The 24,219-nt window shown below is 39.5% G+C and overlaps 1 protein-coding gene across 2 annotated transcripts in view; it reads left to right on the forward strand.

The window, feature by feature from the left end:
• The window catches only part of NUDT14 (nudix hydrolase 14), a 59,948-nt gene extending 36,143 nt beyond the window's left edge, over positions 1 to 23,805 (forward strand). For both annotated transcript variants that reach the window (XM_017807596.1, XM_017807597.1), the window contains exons 3-5: positions 5,023 to 5,087; positions 9,931 to 10,168; positions 22,309 to 23,805. In XM_017807596.1, coding sequence (XP_017663085.1) covers positions 5,023 to 5,087; positions 9,931 to 10,168; positions 22,309 to 22,549 — 544 coding nt within the window. In that variant the 3' untranslated portion in view covers positions 22,550 to 23,805. The remainder of the gene's footprint in view (positions 1 to 5,022; positions 5,088 to 9,930; positions 10,169 to 22,308) is intronic.
• The last annotated feature ends 414 nt before the right edge of the window (positions 23,806 to 24,219 follow it).

Consider the following 24,219-nt stretch of genomic DNA (forward strand, 5'->3'; position numbering starts at 1 on the left):
AAGTAGGTTAAAGTGGCTGAGGTTAATAGCTGAGAAGTCTTTGCTTTCATTGTTAATGTCAGGTCACAATTTGTGTGTGACACACACATACACATGATTCAGGAAAGATTGGTTTCTTTGCCTGTGTTACCTCAACAATTATTTAAGTGTATTAGTATTTTAGTTATTAGTACAAGTTTGTCATTGAAAATCATCACCTCCAGCATTGAGTCTTACTTCATCAACAAACACAAGAGAGTCTTGTCCTTGTCTTTGCTATTACTATACCATGGGGGGGGGTGTGTTAAATTATATTTAGTTTTAGAAATTCACTTTTTTAAAGTCTGCATTAGGATCACATTTAAGAATAACAAAAAGCTGAAGGAATCTTCATTTATTAAAGGATTTTGAAAGTTTGTCTCATGAAAAGCAATTAGTAAGTGTCATCATTTGCTTGTGGATTAAGTGTAGCTCAGGTTAACAACTGACAAATCATGCAGACAGATTACCAAACTGATGACTACATGGTGAAATTACATGTCCACCTGAAAAAAAACTCCAGCAACAAAGAGCAAAAAAACCTCTCAGACAAAAAAAAACCAAAAAAACCCCAAAACACAAAAAGAGACCCCAAACAAACCCCCTTATTCCCCACCCCCAAAACCTTCCTTCAAGTGTGTTCATGAAGCTGTGGCAAAGTTTACTTGCTGATCTTAATTGCTAGGATGTATTTCTAAATAATTGATTTTGCATGTGTCCATATGTGTGTGTGCACATTTTAACAGGATGTCAGTTTTCATCTGTCCCCTGCTTTGTAATGTTTTACGTGGCTCCATGAAACACCACCTTCCTTTCTCAGGTTTGAGAGTGTGAATTTGTAGTAGTATTTCTGTGTAAATATCTGCTGGGCTGGAATGTCATAAAGCATCAGTTACCATGAGTTCAATAAATACAGAGCTGTGCTACGTTGGGGGAAGGAACAAATGTGGAAATAATGGTCTGTGGCACACAATGGAGTCATTTTCTAAACTCTTCCAAGAGGTGTTTTCAACTGTAAAGGTTGTATTCAGGTGGATATCTTGTCCTTCGGTAAGAGTCTTTAGAGGAGGAGGAGGAATTAAACTTCTGGACTCCTGGGTTGCAGATGTCCATGGGTCAGTTGTATGTAATTTCTGCACTTCAATTTAGACATTTTAGGGAAGACAAATATCCATTAGAGAATGATAATGTTTCTCTATTTCAGTAAGATTTTTCTTTGAAATTTAAATGGTTAAATGCTATGTGAGAGCCTTGGCTGAATTACTGGAATCCCTCTCGGAACACATTGTGTTAGGTAACAAGACCAGACACAGTTTAACTGTGAACTTGAGTACAATAAAAGCTCAAGTACAGGTTGGTTGCTCTTAGTAGGGATATCTTGCTGACATTTTAGGTACATCTCTTTCTTAAAATATTTTAAGGCTACCCTAATTGTTCGTATATTTATAGAAAGAACAGCATCCTACATTATTGCACAGTGTGCTGTTTACCTGGATGCCTCCTTTGGGAAAAACTGTGCTGTAATTGGAGTAGTGATTTACTGTATGTATAAAGTGATCAGGAATTACTGCAAGGGAAGCTGAGGAGGGGTTTGGCTGAAGGCTGAGCAGGCCTGTGGTCTCCACCAGCCCTGGAAGACTCTGCACAAACCCATGTCATCTCTTACTATGTTCTTTCTCTGTTTGTGGTCCCTAATGCAGGCACTGACAGATGTGGTGTGGGGAAGCCAACTCTCCTTCACTGGTCAGGGTGCTCCATGTCTTACAGAAGCAAATTACAGCTCCAGAATGAAACCTAGAGCACATTTTTAAGGGATTCCTTCTCAGCCACCTCTCGCCTGCAGAGGTGTCAGGGCCCTGGCAGTGGCAGGTACCCAGTGTGACACTGGCATGCAGCAATTGTGCTGGGTGTGCTCCCTGAGTGCAGCTGCAGGTCTGTGGCTCATGGCATTCCCTTTGCATTAATGGCCTCCCCTTTTACACCAGCGATTTCCCTGAATGTCAGCTGCTGGGGGAAGAGTCAGCAAAGATGCACACCTGTGGAGTATGGTAAAAATTGGTAATCTGCCACACAAAATGAAAAGCTTAGCAGGTCTAAGCTGATAAAGTGTTCCCTTAGTGCAGAGGTGTCATAGCTTGTTTTAAGGAATGGCAGAAAGTTTAGGATTCATCGTGATCCTTTTATATCTGGGTATTCTTTTCCTTTGTAAAATCTAAGAAAAAAGTGGTCTTGTGCTCCTGTTTGAGACAGAGGCACGTGAAGCCTGTTGCTACATTAGGACCTTTGATATCCATTTTAGATTAAATCCTCGTCTAGGATTCCTGCCTTTTTTTAGGAAATGTGGCTGGGCTTTTTTTTCTTTCTTTTCTAGCGCTTCTGTGTGTTTTTTCTCTAACATACGGCTTGGGCTTTGTTTCTGTTCTGTTTCTTTTATATGTGGAGATGCTAACAAGTCCTTGTGAATGTTTTAATTTTTTATTTTATATGTTTACTCTTCACTTTAAAGCTTATAGATATATATCTAATACCCTAAATTAGGTTTGGTTGTAATAGTTTAAAGGGAATTGCCTTGAAACATCAAATACTTTTGTAGTGCCCTGTGGTATGATAGGACTGAAAGATGTATTTGGACCTACTGATGGATTTGTAGCAGTTCTTTTCTGTACCTTTATCATCTGTAAAAATAGTAATCTGAAACTAATTTTGTAGTAAATTCTTGGTATGATGGTTTAGAACTCTAGAAGATAAATACTTCCTTTTTCTTACAGACCAGACCAAACAGCTGAACACGCATGTTTGGGTCATTGCAGCAATAAGGAAACCCATTGAAAGCAGTGGCTCAGAGGATCCTCCACTTAGATCTATTGAAATGTCTTGCTCTAACTTTGAGTAATACTCAAAAAACTGTCCTAAGTGCAGCCTTAAATGGGTTTTCAGAAGTTACAGACCTGGTGACCTGTGGAAATATTTCATGTCATTTTGTTTCTTGTGGACTAAGAAACACCAAACAACATTCCCAGCGTCACGCTCCTCCTCAGAAGGTGCAATTCTTAACTTTTTCCTCTATGGCTCTCCAACTGTGACAGGAAATACTAGAACTTGTGTGTTGTGGTTTGTTAAAAAATGTAAATTTCTGTTCAAAATTGGTTGTCAGTCTCTCAGAAAATTAGAAGTAATTAAATAGAAAGTTCTACAGATTTGTGCCATTTCTGTACCCTCTCATCTCAAGATGGTGTGAGAAGCAGACAATTGAAATAACTTGCTGCTATTCCTTTCCAGCTAATTTGATCTTGTTCCTTAATTCTGACAGATTGTTTTTAATTTTCCCATCTGTTCCATAAAAATCTCAAGTGATTGACTCCTAGGAAAAAATAATGTCTAATAGCTGAGCCATTTTTAATGAGTTGGTATGAGTTATTTAATGAGACATGACGAAGAAGACAAGCCAAGGGGAAGATTGAGCCTGAGGTGGTGGATGTAAAGAAAGGTAAAGGGCAGCCATATGTTTCAGGAAGCTTTCACTCTTCATCCACAGCTTTAGGCTGCTGCTGTCTCCAGTTTCAGGCAGTGCACATCCTTAGGCTCGTGGACAAAACAACAGAGGTTCACTAGCAGTAATTCCTTTTCCCCTTTTATTTAGTGCAGTGTCTGCCCTCAGATAGTACCTATTGGGAAAGGAACAGTCAAGTAAAGAAAAAGAAAATACCAAAGAAAAAAAGAATAATATTTAAGTAATCTTAAAAATATTGCGATCCGTGGTTTAACTTCATTTCTTCTGGCAATCTACACTTTAACTCCCAGATATTCTAGTCTAGGCCAGAAAGAACTCCTGTACCAGTAAACAGAGCAAATGTTCTCCTCCAGCCTCTCTGAAGGCTAGAACATTTGCTTTAAAATTCCCTGCAAATGGCATCTCCTGGGGCAGGAAGGCATCAATATGCAGTACAGGTCTTTGAGAATAGCAACCATGAATATAAAAGTTAACATCTGGACTTGTCCCTTCTGTTTTGGTTTGTATATATTATTATAATCAACATTAACATTATTTTTAATAATCATCAAATAGCAGTTTCTCTGGCAGCTGGTGACTTCATTATTAAATCAAATAGTGAAAATAAATATAAAGGTCTTTTACAAGGAAAGCTGAAAGTTTGACTCAACCCTGCAAATATGCCATTGTTAGAATAAGCCATTGTAGAATTAATAGAATAATGAATTAACTTTCCAGTTGCATAGAGTGAGGCATAACAAATGAGAGAATGCTACCGTGGTAATGAGCAAAATATACACTGGTTTTTGCAGGTGGCAGTGGGCTACCAACTAAGGAGAGAGACTTTTGTCTGCATTTTCTTAAACGAGTAAAATATGAGAGTGTGCAGAGAATATCAGTACTCCACATTTTTAGAGCATCTCTAAATACTCAACCCATCAGGTTTCCCCATGGCAGGTATTTCAAGCAACCGAAGAACCATTAATGTGGTAGCACTTGAAACTACTTCTAGTTTAAATCTGTTCAGAATTGAACTGGGATGGTGTGTGGTTTAAGGCCTTAGCTCAGCAAGCAGCTACAGAGACATGCTCTGTGCTTGTGCAGAAGTCTCTGGTCTGAATGACACTACACTGTGCCTAAATTGGGATTGATATATGAGTAGAAAATGCTTTTAATTTTGAGGATTTTTTTTCTATGTAATACCAATGTTCTTAGACTGAAAGTTTTGGGGGTTTTTTTCTCCTGTTGGGAAGAAGGAATTGATTGGTGCTTATTTTGCATGGCAGAAGACAAAAGAGACTTAATTTTTGGTGAATTCTCATGGGCTTTGGGAACATGACCCATTATCTATCCCTCTAGACAGATTTTGGACAAGCATCTTGCTGCATTGCACCTTTAGTAATAAATCTATGTATTTATGTGGTTAAAATTAAATTCACAAGATGTAAGTTTAATAGTTCTGCATTAATCCTTCATAAAGCATTGATCTTTTGGTTTTTTGTCTTCCTCCTCAGTGTGTCAATCCTGATCTTTAATACTTCCCGGCAGTGCTTTGTTTTGGTGAAGCAGTTCCGCCCAGGTAATCCTCTTTTTTTAGATTTACTTTTGCTCTGTAGTGAAACAAGCTTTTAAGGGTTTAGCAGTTAAAAGTTGGTGCATCTGTGGTGATAAAATCTTTGTTCTATATTCTGTTTCTTTGTATGATAGCCCGTCCTTTTCAGTTGGTCAGAATTTCTAACCAGGGAAATTTCCATTACAGATGAAACAAGTGATCAGGGTAGCCTTACATTCTGCTTTTGGGCTGGTTATTGAACTCTTTTGGATGAAATAACAAACAGCTGTACAATGACGATGCAAGACATTGCTTTAATTTGAAGTTCCTTCTTGACCTATCTAGTATTTAGTAGGCAGCTTCTGAGCAGAAGCTGGTGTGTTGGTTTTTTTTTTTTAGATTTTGTCTTAAATATTCCTTTTTTTTACTGTCTTACTGTGCAGTGTATACTTGGGAATTTAAAATGAGAGAAATTCAGGACTGTATGATTTTTCATCAGTATGTGCACAGCTTCATTTTACTAGTTGTTATTATGAATTTAAGTTAATATACTTTTTTTTCTGAGTGTTTATATCAGTTATTTGAATTCAAAGTAATATTTACTTTCTGGAATCTAAAGGAAATGCATATTCTCTGCATGTTAATTAAAAGAAATCACAAGATATTTCACTGACTGTTGCTAAGAGACCGTTTCAAGACTGTTCATGGTAGACTTTATAGGAAACTTTCGAGGGTAGTGTCATGCTGCCCTTTCTTACTGTCAGCGATGGACAGCCTCTCCAGTGCTGTGCAGCACTGTTGCACTGGCAGTGCATGTGTCTCAGGAAGTGCTAATTGACTGTTAGAAAGTGTTTATTTGTTTGTCAATAGTCCAATGTCTTTTATTTGACAGCCAAATAAAATGGCTCCTGTAGCTGTTGCTCTCTTCGAGGCAATCTTAGGCAGAAACCTTTGTGCATGTGCATATATATATATATATATACATATACATGTGTACTGAGCAGCAAAACTTCAGCAGAAAAAATTCATTACATTATCTGTATGGAGGTGTCAAATCAGCCTCAAAAAACTGGACTATTCCTGGAGCTAAACCATTCCAGAGGCTGAAGCTGCTCAGAAACCTGCCCTTAGGGACAGTGGCCAGTCAGATGCCCTGTAGCAGTTCAGTGATCACAGCCATGCCCTGACATTACTCACGTCCCTGTAATTATCATTATATTTCCATTCCGTGGTTATTGTCTGCCTTGGTGCCTGTTCCACAAAGCAAAAACAAAGGCTGGGGCTTTTCTCATTGCTGGATCCTACCAGGGTCCCACCAGGAAGGCAACAGCTCCTTGCTTGTGAGCGAACAGCTGCTGCTCGCTCACCAGGCACGTCCCCTGCACGTGTGCTGGGTGACATGTGCTGGCCTTTCCTCGGGCTGTGGTGTTGTGGTCAAGTTTTCCCACTGATGTCTGTGCTGCTTGTAAAAGCAGTCATCCCTCCTTGCCTGTACATTCCCACCCCATTCCCTTATGCAGTGACACCACAGCTCCTGTATGGCTGCAAACAGAAAGTTTTGAGGACTAGGCAGCTCTCCTGACTGGCCTGAAGGAGTTCATTCATGCTGACTTGAGGGATGGCAGGAGCACACAGTGAGGCAGGACCATATTTTTCAGTGTGCTCTGGGCTTAGATCATCTTGAATGATCATGAAATCACACATTTGGGTGGAGCAGAGAGAAGAAAGTTACATGCATATCACAGTAGTTTCCATATCAGTTCCTTACTTGTGACTGATTGGCAAAGGTCTTGGGCAATTCTTATTTAGGTAGTCAATTGACCACCCATTTTCCAGTATAATAAAATTATATGTTCCAGGGAAGGGCGGGGGTAGCATCTATGAACACACACCCTGTTTTTTTTCACTGTAAGTGTAATGCCTTTTCAGTGGGTTGTGATGTTTGGTTTTCTATTGACTTAAAATAAACAGTATCAAAGATTTGAATAATAAGCCATGTTCCATTTCAGGAGGTGCAAATCACCGGTGCTATCAAAGAGAAATCAGAAATTTAGAGAGGAGCTAGCATACATTCCTCAGTTGGCCAAACTCCACTGACTCCTCAGTCTGTACTGTTCTTCCTCTTGGATAGCAAACAAGTCCTTGTATAAGTCACCTGACAAGGCTGCTTTGAATAACAGTTGTGATCTTATTTGCTGAGTTTGGTCGAGACATCTATCCTTTGTCCCAGCTTGCAGAAAGGAAGGCAAGTGTATCAGTTCTACTGAAGTTCCCACTCTGAGACTTTTTACAGCTGAGTAGCTCCAGGGTGATTAGTCAATATGTTTAACAAGGGCCAGACAGTTGTTTGAGTTGTAGAATCACAGAGTCAGTAAGGTTGGAAAAGACCTCCAAGATCATCAAGTCTAACCTTTGACTGAACACCACCTTATCAACTAAACCATAGCACTAAATAATGTAATGAAGTAATCCTACCTGATGTCCAACTTGAACCTCTCCTGGCACAGCTTGGGAGTTCATGCTGCTGCTGCTCATGGCATGTGTCCATCTGATTGTGGAGGAGACTGCCTGGTGATGACAAAGTGGCAGTTTCTACCAGAGAAGCACAAGCCATTGGAAGACGAGAGCAATCTGGCACAGGACTGGTGGATGGGTGACTGTGCTGGGAGCTGAGCTCTTTATTCTGATTTCTGCTCTCCAAACTCTTTATCACCCAGTGCATCACTTGTGCAGTCCATTTTACACCTTCAGGAGAGGTATGGGAAACTCTCTGTTCCCAAGCAGGCAGGTTGGTTTTCTAGGCTTTGCTTATCTATGAGAGACAAACTGAGTTTGAATCTTTGCGAGCCAAGTGATATTAAATTCATAATCAGACTCCTTGGTGAATGCTCTAATATTTGGACTCTCACAGAAGTGGCTGGTATTGCTTCTTTTCTTCCTTATCTACAGAGAAAAGCTGTTACTGGGCTTTAAGTGTCGCCATATCTCAGGACTTTGCTCTGAAGAGGACTGCTGGATTAGGTCCTTCTGGGAATGTAGGTTTTGATCTACGTGGAGCCCAGTTGTGCTGAGGGAGAAGGGGAATGGCAGGTGCCTGATGGAATGACAGGATGGGTTTCAGGGGTACAACAGACTTATAATAGAGGGTTAGTCAGTCACAGCTTCATATTTCTGTACCCTACACTCTTACCTGCATCCTGTTTTGATGCCCAGGGCTTTTAATGGGATGCATGTGTTGTTCCTTTTTTTATTTTCTTGTATGGATACATCAATACTAAAATAGAAATAAAACTTTGAGAGGATTTGGCTCATCTCAGAGAAATCTTGGACGTGGTTGTCATTTATGGTAATTGTCATAGCTTTTAGAAATTTTTGGAGTAATGACAATAGACACCCTTCAGGGATCTGTCCCTTAGAGTTGGAAGGGAATATTTTTTCTTTTCTGGCTTCACGCTGCATTTTAAAAAGAAAACTGAGCTCTAGTCAAGTCTTTCAAGTGGAAATGGAGGCTCCTGTCCTTACCTGTTTGATTGAAGGGCCTGGATGTCCCTAAGACAAGCAGCTTTCAGAGTTCTAACTTCTGGAGAAAGATTAGGTTTTGGGCAATGGACTGATCCGGACATCTCCCTTTCAAGTGCTGATCTTGGTATTCTTCATTTCTGAGGTGTCAAAATGAGCATTGCAGAAGGAGCCTAGGCACTGATTTCTGGAGTGTAGACTCTGCCTCAGAGACCAGGGTCTTAAGAAGTTACTGTGGTTATTTTACTGTTAAGCAACTTCACTTCTCTATAGACCTTGTTTTAAAAAATAACAAGCCAAATCCAGTACCTGGAAGGACAAAAAGCTGTCAATTAAACTTGAGTTCTTATATACCAGTTCTGTGAGATTTAGAATGGGAAATAAAAGGTAAACTCATTTGAAAACCATGTTACACGTATGTGAAATATGCATGTAAAATGTTTTAATGGAATAAAAATAGTCTCAAACTTTAAAATAATTTTATTCAGGGTGGTTTGTAACAACCTCATGGTAACTTTTCATGAAAAGCAAGGGGATAGACTTAAGAAGATTTCAAAGAAGAAACAAGTGGGTTTATACCTGTAAGTTAAAGTTACAGTGATCTGGAATTGTCAGTGTTAACATCCAACCCTGCAGTTCTCACTCAGGCAAAATTTCTGTTGACATCAGTGAGAGTTTTGCTTAAATAAGAGCTAAAATCTGGCATTTGCACTTTCCTTAGGAGTGCATTACAGTGGCAGCTGTTTGTAGATAAATTCAAGAAGTCTTTTTTAGACTCCACACAGGAATCTGTGCAAGGAACTATATGTTCAAAAGAGAATTTTTTTTTTTCAAACAAACATAAATGCTTTTCATATCCTTTCTAAATAACAGCTGAGTTGACAGGCTGAAAGACTTATCATTGTGCACATGGTACTTAATGTGCAACCCAACTTTTCTGTGAAATAACTGCATAGTTTAAATTAAATCCTGATATCCACATTGCCCAACAAATGGAAGCTGTATGGCACTTCTGGCACTTGAATTTCTTGGATGAACTAGCTTCCTTTTTCAATTTTTATTTATTTTAAGGTGTTCATGAATCCGTTCCAGATGATGTAAGCACAGATACAGCTTAAAGAAGAATTTTACAAACATGGCAAGAGAACCTTTGTTCTTTAAAATTCCAGTTTCAGTGTGTCATTATTTTAATAGATAACACAGCTGAATTCCTTGTTACTCTCAAGTGCTCTTATGGTTATAAATTTCCAGGCAAAATTTGTGTACCACCCTTTTTTCTATTTAATATGAATAAACCAATATACCCCCCCCTTGTTTCTTTTTCTTTTGTGTTTTGGGGTTTTTTTTAAAGCTGTTTATATGTGTGAAGTAGAAAGGCATCGTCCTCAAGTCTTTCAGAATCAGGACAAGGAGAAGTTCTCTTGCCTGGAGGATCCTTTACCTGCTGTGGTTGGAGTGACCTATGAACTCTGTGCTGGCATTGTGGACAAACCAGACCTTTCTTTAGAAGAAATTGCATGTGAGGAAGTCCTGGAAGAGTGTGGCTATCAAGTTTCCGCTGCAGACCTGAGGAGGATCACTTCTTACAGGTAAACAGCAGTAAAAAGTTAAAACCCTCTGCATTTCGTTGTTTCACAGATTGCTGCAGTGTCCTGAATGTTCCCTCTTCCCTTATTTAAGCAGTGTGTTGGAGGAACGTGGATGTCTGAAAGTACATAAAAGGTGTAATTTTCAGCAAGTGAGAGGAGTATTCACAGAGACTTAAGGAATTATAAACTCATAATTATGGGATTGAATTCACAGGAAGAATCATACTATTGTGACTTATTCCAAAGACTGTTAGAACTGGGAAAAGTTGCATTTGGCTCTTCAAATCAGTTTGTTACAGCACTAGAAAACAATCCTTCTTTACTATGTCTGGTGTTTTCCATCTCTGATTCTTATTATTCTGATTAACAGTAGAAACTGCCCAAGATGCTCTCTGATTAACCTTTAACATGACTTTGCAGTAGAATGAGAACTGTGCCATTAGATCTCTTCATAATATTTGGTTTGTAATTAAACCTTCTTTTAATTGGACAGTAATTACTGTTATATATGAAGATTTTGCTGATTTGACTGTGAAAATTTTACATTGTATTTTTGCAGGGTTTCAAATAGTTATTGAAATGGGTTTTAAACACATTTTAAAACATTTATTAGGAGTAAGAGGAAATTTTAATATGTAAGTGGAAAAATACAAAATGTGAGTTGGGGGTGGGGCAAAACCCCTCAAGAGAAACTTTGCACACGGCTTTAATCCTATTATATCTCATTCCCAGCTTTTAGTATTGTTATCCAAAATGTATGTATGTTTGTATTTTACAGAGAAAGCAGCAGGATTTTTACTTTCTTTATTTTGCTTGACATCTCCATTGAACTAGGCCCTGTCATTGGTTTTTAATTTGGGAATTGAATACAAATCCACAGCTGTCAATCCTGGCAAATGTTATTTCCTGCTGGATTAACAAGCAGTGCTTCTGTTGAGGGGAGGGGGTGAATCACAGGAGCTGTCTTTTACAACTCATTGAAACCAGATTAAGGGTTTGTTCTACTGAAAGAAAAAGTGTCTTCTAGATTTATGAGCAAAAGCTGTCTATAGAATTTCATAGCTTGGGTGACACTGACAGGCTGTAGCATGCAGATATATACATATGTATATGTATGTATATATGTGTATACAAATGCAAAACAGGAAAAGTAGAATATCATTTCTGTAGCTGCAGGAGGTTGTCTCTTGAGTTTATAAGTTTGACTCGATATTAATGATTTACATGTATCTAAAACTCTGTATGTTTTGGTGTTGATAAATGTCTTTGTATGTTACAGGTGGTTGTTCTTTCAGTTGCCTCTTTTTTTTTTTTAATTGCACTGACTTGTGAAGAGTGTATACAATTGGAGTTTTCTTTGTTGAGACCCATGCAAGGGGCTCTTAATCCTCCATTGTCTATGTGGACACAGCTTTCTGCCCATGGAGATCCATGCTGAAGTCAGAAGGGCCTGTAGAGTATTTACTTTTTTTAGATTAATGTGAAAGGTTGAAGCCTCAAAGATGGTATTTTACCATTTCTTTTGTCTGACTTCCCATGCTCTGTATTAGAATTTTATTCTAAATGTCTTCCTGTTAGGAGTGTCCTGTTCTTCTTCCTTCAGTCAAGGATTGGAGAATTTTTCTGATCCTTGATGCAAAGACAGGAAGTAATTGGTTCACTTATGGTCTGCTAAGGACATTTTTTCTGTAATGGCTGTGTTACATATAAGAATTCCTGGGCCATTTCCAAGTGTAGCAGGTTTTTCCAAATGGTTTATGCTGCTGTTTCATGCTGTGACTGTCAATACAAAGCACTGGCATAAAGCATTACAGTAATGCATATGCATGCCATTAGAATTACAGTGCATCATGTCCTTCTGCTCTTATCTGCCATTCCAGCGATCCGTGTAATAGCTGCTCTGCCTTATTTATTGATCCAGTGCACTGGGTCAGAGAAAAGCCTTAGAAAGCAGAATTGGAAGGAATTTTGGGGGGGCTCTCATCTAGACTGCTTCTCTTCCAAAACTCAGGCTCAGCTGGATTGACATCCGTTGTGACAAATGTGCATCTGTGCTTCCTCTAAAAATCTAATCATTCCATGGCCTCTCTTGGAGACTTTTGGCATTCTGTCTGAAGTGTCTTATCTGTCTGTACTATGACAAATTCTTTCCTCATGTCTTGCCTAAATTTTCCTTTCTTTGCTTAAAGTGCAAGACTTACTACCCTGTTTCCAGTGGACTTCTGCACCTTTCACCTATTTGTTAGAACGTATCTCTTCTTTATTTTATTTTTGCCTGTGCAAAGCTGTCTTAGTTGATTTAAGCTTTCTGTCTAGATCATGTTTTCTAGATATCTGATCATTCCTTCTGCTGTCCTCTGCCTTCTCTCCATCTGATCCACGTATTTCTTAAGAACTTAGTGCCCAAAGTGGAGCACAGTACTTTAGTGGGGGCTTTCCTGGATAGAGTGGAAGCGTTATCTCCCTGCTCTGACGGCTAATTTTCTTTATACACTGTGGTATGTTGTTTGCCTTTTTTGCAGAGGCATTACATTGTTGACATATTCATCATCCACAATGCCTCCCCTCTCTCAAAACTAAGAGTTGTACTCAATAATCAGTGTGGGTCCCTTCCAGCTCAGAATATTCTGTGATTCTCTGGTACTGCATTGTCATTCATCTCCTGTCCATAGCTGTGCCATTCCTTGTTGCTGCCTGAACACACAGCCCTGGACTTGCCTTTGCTGAATTGCTTACAGTTTTTTTCAGACCGTTTCTCCAAGTTGTTGGGACAATTTTGAATTCTAATATTCATCTCTAGCTTCTTCTACATAATCTATCTCAGCTTTGCTGTCTCAAATTCGTGTTTCAAAGGTAAAATATTGAATTATGTTGAATAAAGGATGGTCCTCAGTGGAATTCTGTTTAGTTTTATTTCCAATCTGACAGTGATATCCATTCTATGAGTACCATTTTCCTACTAGCTTTGCACATATTTCACAGTTTCTTCAATTTCTAAGTGTATCATTATCTCCTAACTTCTTAATGAACCTGTCACATTAGACAGGGTTCAAAGCCCCAGTAAACTGAAGTTGTGTTGTTTGTGTTGCTGCCCCATCAACAAGACCTGTTGCCCAGTCGTAGCTGATGTTTGACTGCAGTTGATCCATTCCTGATAAATCTTTTAATTGTTGGTCCTTTCCTGACACAAATAAAACCGCATTAAAATATTTAGATAACTGTGATTAATAATTACTGAGTGAAGTCTATTACATTTTTGTAGATAAAAACTCCTAATTGTGTGCACAGTGAAAAGGCTTCGTACAAACAAGAGTTTCTGTGTCATCACAGCGTTTGGTCTGAAAGCAAGGAGCTGTCTGCTATTCCTGATGACAACCCCTTCTGCAATCATGGTTATGAGAAGGAAGTTGCCTGCCTAGAATAAAAGCAGGAGTTGATCTAGACCTGACAGAAGGACATGGAAAGCAGAAGACACATCAAATATAAAGGGAGAAATGGTTTTGGCTGGGGAAGTCAATACAGTTCTGTGGCTGATGAACTAAGAAGGGGAGGGCACAGACAATGCATAGGGAGAACTTAGACTGTGGGTAAAAATGGAATAGAAAATCCTAGAGTGGAAAAAGAGGAAGAAAAGATGAAGGAACAATATAGAGAAAAACCATGGGCTGAGAACTAAATGGACCTGGGGAAAGTACTTTGTGTTGGAGAAGAATTCTCTGTAAGGAAATGAGGAAAGTACTTGGACTGTATTCAACAGAACTTTGCCCTGTTCTCAAGCAGTGGGAGCAGTACAGATTGGAGTCATCTGGAGGTAGCAGGGGTTTTCCTCATGTATTATCAGGGCCTGTAGCAGTGGTTTTGGGGAAATTTTTTTTTTAATGTTTCTCTGCTAATAGGAAAAGTTTGGCCACAATACTGGCACAGGTAATTCGTACACACATGCCAGTGACCCACTGGACCCCATTATTAAGCCCTGTCAAAGCCCCTGTGGCATAATGCTCATCAGATGGAAGTCAGGCACTGAATTAAGCAGATCTCAGACTTAAGTACCTTGAATGATCCACGGCGTAGCTGTGGAATCAATGAGGAATCAGGAAAGAAGCCAGGAGTTGGGGCATTGACGCCAGTTGAGTAAGAGTCTTTGGAACAAGTTGTTCCAGCAGCAGGAGGACAGTATGGTGTGGGTGAATGAAGGAGGCTGGATTGGGGGAGGTAACAAGAAAGACAAACATATTAAGAGGGACTTGACTGGAGGAGGACAGAGGAATCACACTTTGAAAATCAGAAATATCTGCTCCTATTATAGAAAAATGCCAGACAGAAGATGAATTTAAATACAGGGGGTTCATGTTGCTGTGTAGACAGAGGCAGGGATGATTCTGAAAAAAAACTGTATTGTTTGCAGCCTGTTTGGTGAGTCTCCTCTTTCATCACCGCTACACAAATTGCTACTTTTGTGCTTGGTATTCAGTAAGTAACCTTATTTTGATATTTCACAAAGTTTGTTTTCTATGCTGGCAGCAGCTAATCCACTTTTGGAGGCTTCCTGAAAGTTCCAGTGGCTACTGGTGTCCTGAGTTCTTGTCAACTGTAGGTATGGCATCAGTCAAAAATAGCATAGATGGCAGTGGTGAGTGGTGTAAAAAAACCACTTAGCTCAATAATAAAATGATGCTAATTCTGTGGTATTGTAATTATAAACTGAGGCTTCATGAAAGTTGAAGGTTGCCAGTTAAACTGTCCATTTTTAAAAGCTCTCAAAGAAATCTGTGAACTTCCCTCAAGGTTTTGGTTTTTTTTCCCAAGTGCAAAATTTTGTAAGTGAATTACTTACTTTGGACTTACTCATATATCATATATAACAAATTTTCTATCTGTCATGGGATCCCAGCAGCTTTCATATTGAATCCACGTGAAATTCAACTGTGGGTTAGTTTCTTAGGTTGAAGTACTTCCAGCTATCTTCTTTGAGATTTGTTTCCTTAGAAGACAGGGGCAGGGAAATATGTTGGGTTTTTTGTTGTTATTAAAGATGTTATTATTGCCATTGCAGAGTATTTTCTTTTAGTTGTTGAAAATGTTGGTTTTCTTGAAGAGTAGTTATAAAATGGACATAAATAGCATCTCAGATCATCAGGATGAAGTTGAACCAGAGCTTCTTGTTCAACTTCCTTTTCCCTTCATTCTTTATGTTCTCCCAGAGGTTGTAAAAAACTCTTGGCTATGAATGGGATACAACAGGAGCTGTAGGTTATCAGCCCTGCTGCAAAGAAATCAGATGGATTAGTTTAAAGGCCTAACTATATTAACACAGGGACTTACTTTAATCTTCCTACATTTGATTTTTTTCCAAAAGTGTACAACAAAGAAGAGCATTCAGAGAATTAATATTGGATGTTCCAATTACTGTGCCATGGCTATTACCCTCTGTGCAATGAGGTAAAAATGGTTTGTATTCACAGGTTTTTATGTAGAAGGAATAATAGCCCTGAAAATGTTGGAGTGCATTATAATTAGAAAGATCACCTGCTAGTACACCTGTTGGGTGATGGCATAATGTAATATAATTTTATGTTAATTACCTCTATGCTTTTTTCCCTGCACCTGCTGTTTGTAATGTCAGAACTGTACAAAGGTCCTAAGAAGTGACAATAGGAGCTGTGTGTCACTGATCATCAGTTTACATATTGCATGCCTAAATGGATCTTGATTTCAGCATGAATAACAGAGATTTGTGTCACATTTATTTGTAAACATGAATTATGTATTCACTATATACCCAAATTTTGCATTCAGATGGCTTAAATCTTGTAAAAGTCTGTATTGCATTCAGGACTCTGCACTTTAACTATGTCAGATTAAAACACAAAAAAATTTATTTCTCGGCTGATAGGAGTGTTGATTGTTTATAGAATTTGTATTTGTTAAATATTAAGAAATTATGAGACATTTAGCTTTTAATTGCTGTCTGTCAGAAGCCTGTGTTAAGCTAATAAGTCTTCACAAGGATAAGTCAATCATTTGTTCCCCATGTTGCAGCAGAGGAGTAGAGTATAAAATATTGTTTCTTTTCTCATACACGCTTCTTCCTTCAAATTAAAAATGTAATATTTATGAATGTGTTAATTGGCATAGGTGTGAGCATCCAGACATGAAAAAAAGGCAGAGCTAATCTGAAATACTTGCTTTGAATTTTGACCCTGCTGACAAACGTGCATGTGTGTGCACACACTCAGTTTGAAGAAGAAACTCACTGTTACTGAGTGTTGACAAACACATGAGGTGGACTCAGTCTCACTTGTGGCTTTTAGGCACTGCTGAGCCTTTATTTTATAAGCAATAAGAAACTGTTGCCCACTTGGGATAAAAAATGTGTGTACTGTATCTTTATGCTTATGAACTCAGATATGATAAGTGAAAAGCCCCATTTTATGAGCTCAATTTAATGTGCTGTGTATTTCCTCATGCATTTGATAAAAGGGAAGAGCTAAACAAAGGCTTTGTGGTAGCTGCTACTGCCGTGTTTCAAAAACAGATTGGAGTGACAATCTGTCTCTTGTGTTTTCCCTGGTCTAAGAAGGAAGTAGACAGAAATACTCTAATTCCAGTCCCACCCCTGGGCAGGAGGTGAGGAGAAGCACTTCACAGCCATCCTGCAGAAACTCCTTCTCTGGTGTGGTGTTGCCTTCAAGTGTGTTGCCCAGGGTTTTGAAAGCCATCTCACGATTTAATCTCAGTGTTTGAGTGTTTTATTTAAAATGAAACATGGGAAGGCAGCATACAATCTTGTTTTGATGTGTTAAACTTATATTTAAGTTACTGTTGTGATGAAAACCATACCACTTTGGTATCCTTTGACATGCTTACATTCCTAGACTTGCTGTTGTCAAAGGTAATGAAGGTTTCAAATTGTCTGAAGCAGTGCTGGAAGTTCAGTGCTAATAGACTTTTGGGTTTAAAAAATCTCTCTGTTGAAGTTACAGGGCTTGTGAGCTTAAGCCCTAATGATTTGACAAAGATATTTGTCAGCCATGTAGCTGTTAATTGGAACTATAAACTTCTCAGGGGAAACTGATCCTCACGATAAAGAGAGGAGGAAAACAGAGCTGTGTTTTGTATAGACCATTTGCATTTGTCCCACAGTGGTAAATTGGAGCTGAGCACTGTACAGACACATCAAAATACATCTGGAACAATCAGCTAGGTCAACCCAGGCTTAGTAGGTCTGGGTCAGTATGAGCCACGACGTGCCGGGTTTGGGCAGTGCAGTGCTAAACTTCAGACTGACATTGAAGGCCCAACTCTCACCACGGGCTGGTGCTGTGTGTTCAGACCCTGCTCACCCTCCCCCAAGCCAAGCCTGTCTTGTCCTGGGAAGGCACCTTTATCGGGAAGGTGGTTTTCCCAGGGTGAAACTCATCCCTTGCAGTTCGGGTGTGCTGACCCCTGTGATTTCCACAGATGCAGAGCTAATGAATACAGCTGTAATCTGTTAATAGGTGACTCATTTCAGACCACGGCAAAAGCTTTTTATTTGTAGTGTGAAATACTGGGGTAAGGAAAAGCATATGGCACAGACTTGTGACAGGGAAGATGATAGCAGAAAAAGGAATATAACCATGATTAAAGGCACAACAAAATTCCTTAAACATCATATTCAAAAAGTGCAAGTAGTTGTACAAAAGCATAGGAAGTTCATAGTGGCAGATAAACCTGAAAGCACAGCACAAACATCATAGTGCCTGTAGCCTATTTACCAGTCAGACCCACCTTCTCCCTCTCTGCTCTCTTCCACTTCTGCCCCAGTATCCAAAATCACCTGAAATGTATGATGTTTTCCAAGGGTGTGTGTTAAAATACTTTGTTGCTCCAACCAGAAGAGCTTCAAAACAACAAACCTAACTTTTGATTTCTGTAAAAAAACCAAAGGTACAAATACAGATGAAATGTGAATAGCATTGATTTTTGGGCAATTTTCTAAGGACAAGCAGGATACATTAAGAGTCTGGAAATGTCGTCAAAGACAGCAGTAAGGAATATTGGAGAACATTTAATTTAGTAAAGGGCATTCCATGTGGATCTATGCAAAAATGATCAACTGGCAGTGTAAGACAGAGCATCCATAGAAAGAAATACCAAGTAAAAAACGGTAAGAAACATGCCTCCTTTATGGATTCAAGTATATTTCTGCATCTTTCAACTTCTTTCTGAAACCATTGAAATGGACTTTTAGAATCATAGAATCATGGAATACGCTGGATTGGAAGGGACCCACAAGAATCATCGAGTCCAGCTCCTGGCCCTGCACAGGACATCCCAAGAGTCACACCATGTGCCTGAGAGTGTTCTCCAAACACTTCTTGAACTCTGTCAGGCTTGGTGCTGTGACCACTGCCCTGGGGAGCCTGTTCCAGTGCCCAACCACCCTTGGGGTGAATAATCTTTTTCTGATATCCAACCTATATCTCCCCTGATTCAGTTTCATGCTGTTGCCTTGGGTCTTGTCACTGGTTGCCAAAGAGAAGGAATCAGTGTCTGCTCCTCCACTTCCCCTCATGGAATGGATGTGGAAGATCCCAATGAGGCCTCTCCTCAGTCTCCTCCAGACCAAACAAACCAAGTGACCTCAGCTGCTCCTCACACGGCTTCCCCTCCAGACCCTTCACCATCTTTGTTGCCCTCCTTTGGACACTCTTTAATAGCTTTGTATCTTTTTTATATTGTGGTGCCCAAACCTGCACACAATATTCAAGGTGAGGCTGCACCAGTGCAGAGCAGAGCGGGACAATCCCTTCCCCTGACCAGCTGGTGATGCTTTTCCTGATGCCCCCAGGACACGGTTGGCCCTCCTGGCTACCAGGGCTGACTACTGGTACTCATAATCAGGTTGTCATTGACCAGGACCCCCCATTTCCCTTTCCTCAGGGTTTCTCTCCAGCCTCTTGTTCCCCAGTCTGTACACACAGCCAGGGTTGCCCCATCCCAGGTGCAGAATCCAGCACTTGCTCTTGTTAAGCTTCATACAGTTGGTGATAGCCCATCCCTCTGATTTGTTGAGGTCTCTCTGCCCTCAAGGGAGTCATCAACTCCTCTCAGTTTAGTGTCATCAAATTAGGAGGAGCTGTCGACTCCCTTGAGGGAGTTTAGTTGGACAATAAATAAAAGCAGTGAATATGTTTATAAATAATGTCATGCAACAATTTGCAAAGTCACCATCTAAATGGAGAAGGGATTCTAAGTAGTCTTAGAGATGTTAGATTTGCTGGTTTTAGGAGGAAAGAGTAGGATAGAATGACATGAGTATAAATACCAGCATTGATTTTATTTATAGCTCATTTGGAAATTTTTATTAGTTTTTAATTAATACCTTATGGCAGAGTTGCACCAGAGGAAGATAAGTTAGATAATCAAGTAAAAAAAAATGGTCATGTGGCTATGTCATCCTTTGAATGTATATTGTTACAATTCTCCTGTTGATTTCTGTTGCAAATTATGTGCAACATATATACATGAAGAAATGCCATAACTTTGGACATCATAACAAAGGAAAGATATTGATGTCCAGGGCTTTCATCTTTTAAAGTATATTCAGGGTAGTAGCCACTCTCGATGTATTTAGTTCATAAGAAGAGAAACACTGATTTAATACAAGTATCATGTGAATAAATACAATGAAATAACAGCATATGGAAATCACTCCGTGCTATTTGAGCTGTGGTGGCAAGAACCTGAATCTTACAGTGTAGCACCTTGGGAAGCAGTTTCCATTTACTTTAAAGAAAAAATGTATAGAAGGTGAACTCCTGTGATTTCCACAGCTGCAGCTATTTCATAAGTAAATGGCCACAGGTGGTATGGAAGGAGATTATGCTGTAAATAATCAAGCCAGAACATTCTCATAGAAGGGCTTCTTAAAAAAAGTCTCTATGTTTTTGTATATAACCTTTATTTAATATCAAGTGGACATAGAAGCACTCAATTTAGGATCATTTTCATTCTCCAGATGGGACACCCTAGATGAAGCTCAGACTTGACACTCATCAGAAATAACAGAACATTAAATATATTATCCTCAGTCCTGTGTGTTTTATGGTACCTGTGGAGACCACCAAGCTGCATTCTTTGTCTTGAAAATTGTACAGTATATATTAACATGTGGTTTTTATTCTTACTATCAAGTACCAGAAAACAATCTCTGAACTCCAGGTTTCCTGTGTTTATTTAATTACTAAAAATGCAATTCTTGTAGAAAAAAAAAGAATAATGAGTAATCACTGTATATAGAGAAAAACAGATCTGGATCTCTAGTTGATTACAAAAATAAAAAGCCTCTCTACCTTCTCACACGAGAAAAGAAGAAGGAAAAGAGGCAACAAAAAATGAACAATCACAAATTCCATCACAAATACGTTCTCTCAGGGAGGCTCCTTCCAGTGGTCGTAGCTGTGATAGTGAGGAGCAGGCAGCACGTGGGTCAGTGGTCAGCCCTGGATGGATCTTTTGTTGGCAAACCATCTCTGATGGTTGTCAGAACAGTGCACAAATACCAAGGACAGTGGCTGCAGGGGAGAGGTCCTTAGGGAAAGTAAATATGGAATCAGATTGACTGAGGAAGGAGATCATGTGGTTTGGTGAAGCGGCAGAGACATCTCACCCGCTGCTGTATCCTAGGAGGTCACATTTCATTGTTTAAAACATGTATCAAAAATCCCACCACTGGCACTGGAATAAAATGATGAGCGCAGAATGAAAGAAGTCCCATAGCAGCCTTCAGAGTTCCTGGAAGTGCCGAGGATGGTTAAGTTTCACTTCTCAAATGTTCGGGAATGATCCTGAAGGGCTAAAACCTCTTGTCCAATGTTACAGAATGTATCAGAAGTAATTCTAGGAAATAAATTCACTGGTATGCTCCCTACTCAGTATTAAAAAAAACCAAAATGGTTGTATATCAATGCAATAAACCAGCTTCAATAGTCACTATTAATCCTCCAAACAAAATAATTGCCAGTGTTCTTAGAAAATTGAGAGACAAATGATTAGTTCCTGCTGTGGGGTGTGATGTGTGCTGGATTAACTGAAAGATTTAGTTGACTAATGGTTGGGTAAGTCTGGATATATGCTCTTAAGATCATAACACTGCTACAGATCATAGAATCCTCTGTATGTGTAATAATATGGAAGCTAATTTTTCAGCTTGTCCTAACACCTCATTCATAGTTTCAGTGAACTTTGGATCCAGATTTAATGTGAAAAGTCACTGGTAATCATGTGAAATGAAGAAGTTGTGATTATAATGTGAATATTTTCTTGGAAGGACTAAATGAGTGGATTATGTTCTTATCCCTTATTTAATAATACCTAAATTAAATAGTCCTAAGGAAATGGAGGATTAACAAGTAAGAAGTATAATACACAGAAAGCAGTCTAGCTGAAGAAAGACTACATAATCTAAAATATCCTCAACTAAATCCACTGAAGCAAATTTAGCAGGGAGACTGAATTACTTGGGATATGTGCGTGCTTACAGTGGTCCATTTGGGTCAAGGCTAAAGTTCAGAAAGGATAGAGTCTCAGACTGCCTTTCTGCCCTTGTACCTATGCAGTCCATGAGCGGAGGACTCCAGCTGTGAATGGACATAATCTTCTTAAGAGTAAAAAATCTAAATATTTGTGTAAAAACAGGCAAACAAATGTAGCACGATAGCACACAGATACTCTGGGGGAGCTTCGTCCTGTTGTTTGTGCATCTCTGTGAGTCATCCTGCAGTTCTGCTCTCCCTGAGGTCAGCTGAAAAAACTTCTCTTGACTTCAGTATATGTAGAACAACAGTTCACCAATACAAAGTTGTTTTTTTTTTTTTTATTTTCTCCCAAACTCACATTTTTCCAAAGTTGTAGAATACATTTGAAGACGGATCCATTTCATATCCAACTGTATTCAGAAGTGTTGGAATTTCTGCATGAAAGCTGCAATCAATTCCTGTCTTAACAGAATTGCAACTAGAGGTTCTAACTGACATTAGCAGAGAGTAAGGACATGCATTTTGATGTTGTTTAGTGACACATGTTAAGGACCCAGGTTTCCATCCTTGCTGCCTTCTTTTTATCTAAAACAGAGTTTCCTCTCCTCTTTTTTCCAGGTCTGGCGTTGGTCTGACGGGTTCTAGGCAGACACTGTTTTATGCAGAAGTAACAGACCAGATGAGAACCAGTGGGGGAGGTGGCCAGCCCGAGGAAGGAGAACTGATTGAAGTTGTGGAAATACCTTTGGAAGAATCCATGAAGTTTGCTTATGATGAGACTTTCCCGAAGACGATGGGTGTCATCTTCAGCTTCACGTGGTTCCAAAACAACATAGCACCCAAACTACCAAAAAAGTAAAGCACTGTGATCCTAAGAAAAGCTTTCCTGCTGCTTCTGTGGATGCAGAAAGCTGCAAATCTTCCTGCCTCCATCAACTCAACTTCTCACAGAGCAAATATTTCTTGAAATAAATTTGGAAGTAAAATCTGAATTAAAATCCTGACCCAATCTCCATTATTAGCAAAACACTTACTGGCATCGGTGGGGCCAGGATTTGCCTTTGAGAGGCAAATGCTGATTCTCGTGCAAAGGTGAAGTAAATGTGTCCAGTTCTCCTTTTTCACAGCACTGTTCTGAAGAGCTGCTCAGGCCCTCGCTGTGGCTGCCACACAAGCCTGTCACCGTGGTCTGTACATACTGGCAGCTGTGTATTCACTGCAGTTTTTGATATTTTTTGGAGGGAAGCAGCAAACCTGAATAGTGACAGATACCCTAACTGCGTTCCTGAGTTCTGCACAGCTTTCAGGGAGCAGCTTTCTCTGCAGAGTGTAGCTCCTGTGCAGAGGAGGCGTTTGCATTTCTGAACATGCAGACCTTTATCATAAGCAAACACGTCTGTAAATCCTTCTGCTATCGTGTCATTTTGACAATAGAGCAGCTGTAAGATTATGTGCTTCTGTTTGTTCCCACTACAATGCTGAGCAGCAGTGATGGTGATAGAGGGGTGAAGGATGGGGGCTTCTGCTGGAACACATGCTCCTTTGTTTGCTTTATGGGTAATACTTGATTAATTAGATCAAACTTTGTCCTCTAGACCAAGACTAGAGAGGCCAAATTCTTTTAATTTGACTCAGAGGTGAGTACTACAAGTGATTTCTCTGAGGTCTCAGTTTCCTTATCACCCAAATTGGAAGGATGGAACTTACCCCTCAGATAACACTTCTTGGAATCTAATGATTGGAAGTGCTTTATTGTGATTTTACCATGATTTGTGCAGTTTACATGGAAGCCTGTGCAACTTGCACAGACGTACTGAGCAACACAATTTGATTTAATGAAGTGGCCTAATTAGAATGTATATTAGGTCTTCTATCAGCATAGTTTAGATGCGAACTATTTGTCATGTGAAACTGTTATGAGCATGAATGAAAGAGAATTGAGTCTGTCAATTTAATTATGCACTGGTTTATGTTATTCACTGATTTAATCAACATGCCTACCTTGTATGTGCCTCCAGGAGTACTGAGGTGCTAAGTGTGTTTAGAAGATGAGGACTGCAAATGTGCAAACTTGAACTTAGCACCTGGAATAAATGCAGCACATCAGGTGCCTGATGGTGTCCAGTGGCTGATTTTAAATCACTGCATGTCTAAATAGGTGTATAAATAAATAATGTGGGTTTTTTAAAAAAAGCTTTTAGAACTGCTAATTGCTGGTTCTTCTGCTGACTGGGAGGAAAGGTCCTTGGAAAACCACTGAAGAAGGAGCAGCCTTTGTCTGTCGAGTCAGACACTTTTTGTGGAAGTTCAGGCACAGCTGTGTTGAGCTGGACTGGGTCTGTGGTGAGTCAAGGGCTGAGTTATTGTGAGAGGCAAATAAATTCTGTCTGTGTGATGTATTTACATTGGAAGGTGTTTTAAGGTGGGGTCTCCACTGCTCTGTCTAGTACAGTATGTCTTGATTGCTGCTGAGCCCTTTATGAACTACTACAGTCTATAGAATAAATAATGCCCGTGTCTGTGATGGGC

This window comes from Lepidothrix coronata, unplaced genomic scaffold (assembly GCF_001604755.1).
Source record: "Lepidothrix coronata isolate B3197 unplaced genomic scaffold, Lepidothrix_coronata-1.0 Scaffold19, whole genome shotgun sequence".
Taxonomy (NCBI): Eukaryota; Metazoa; Chordata; class Aves; order Passeriformes; family Pipridae; genus Lepidothrix; species Lepidothrix coronata.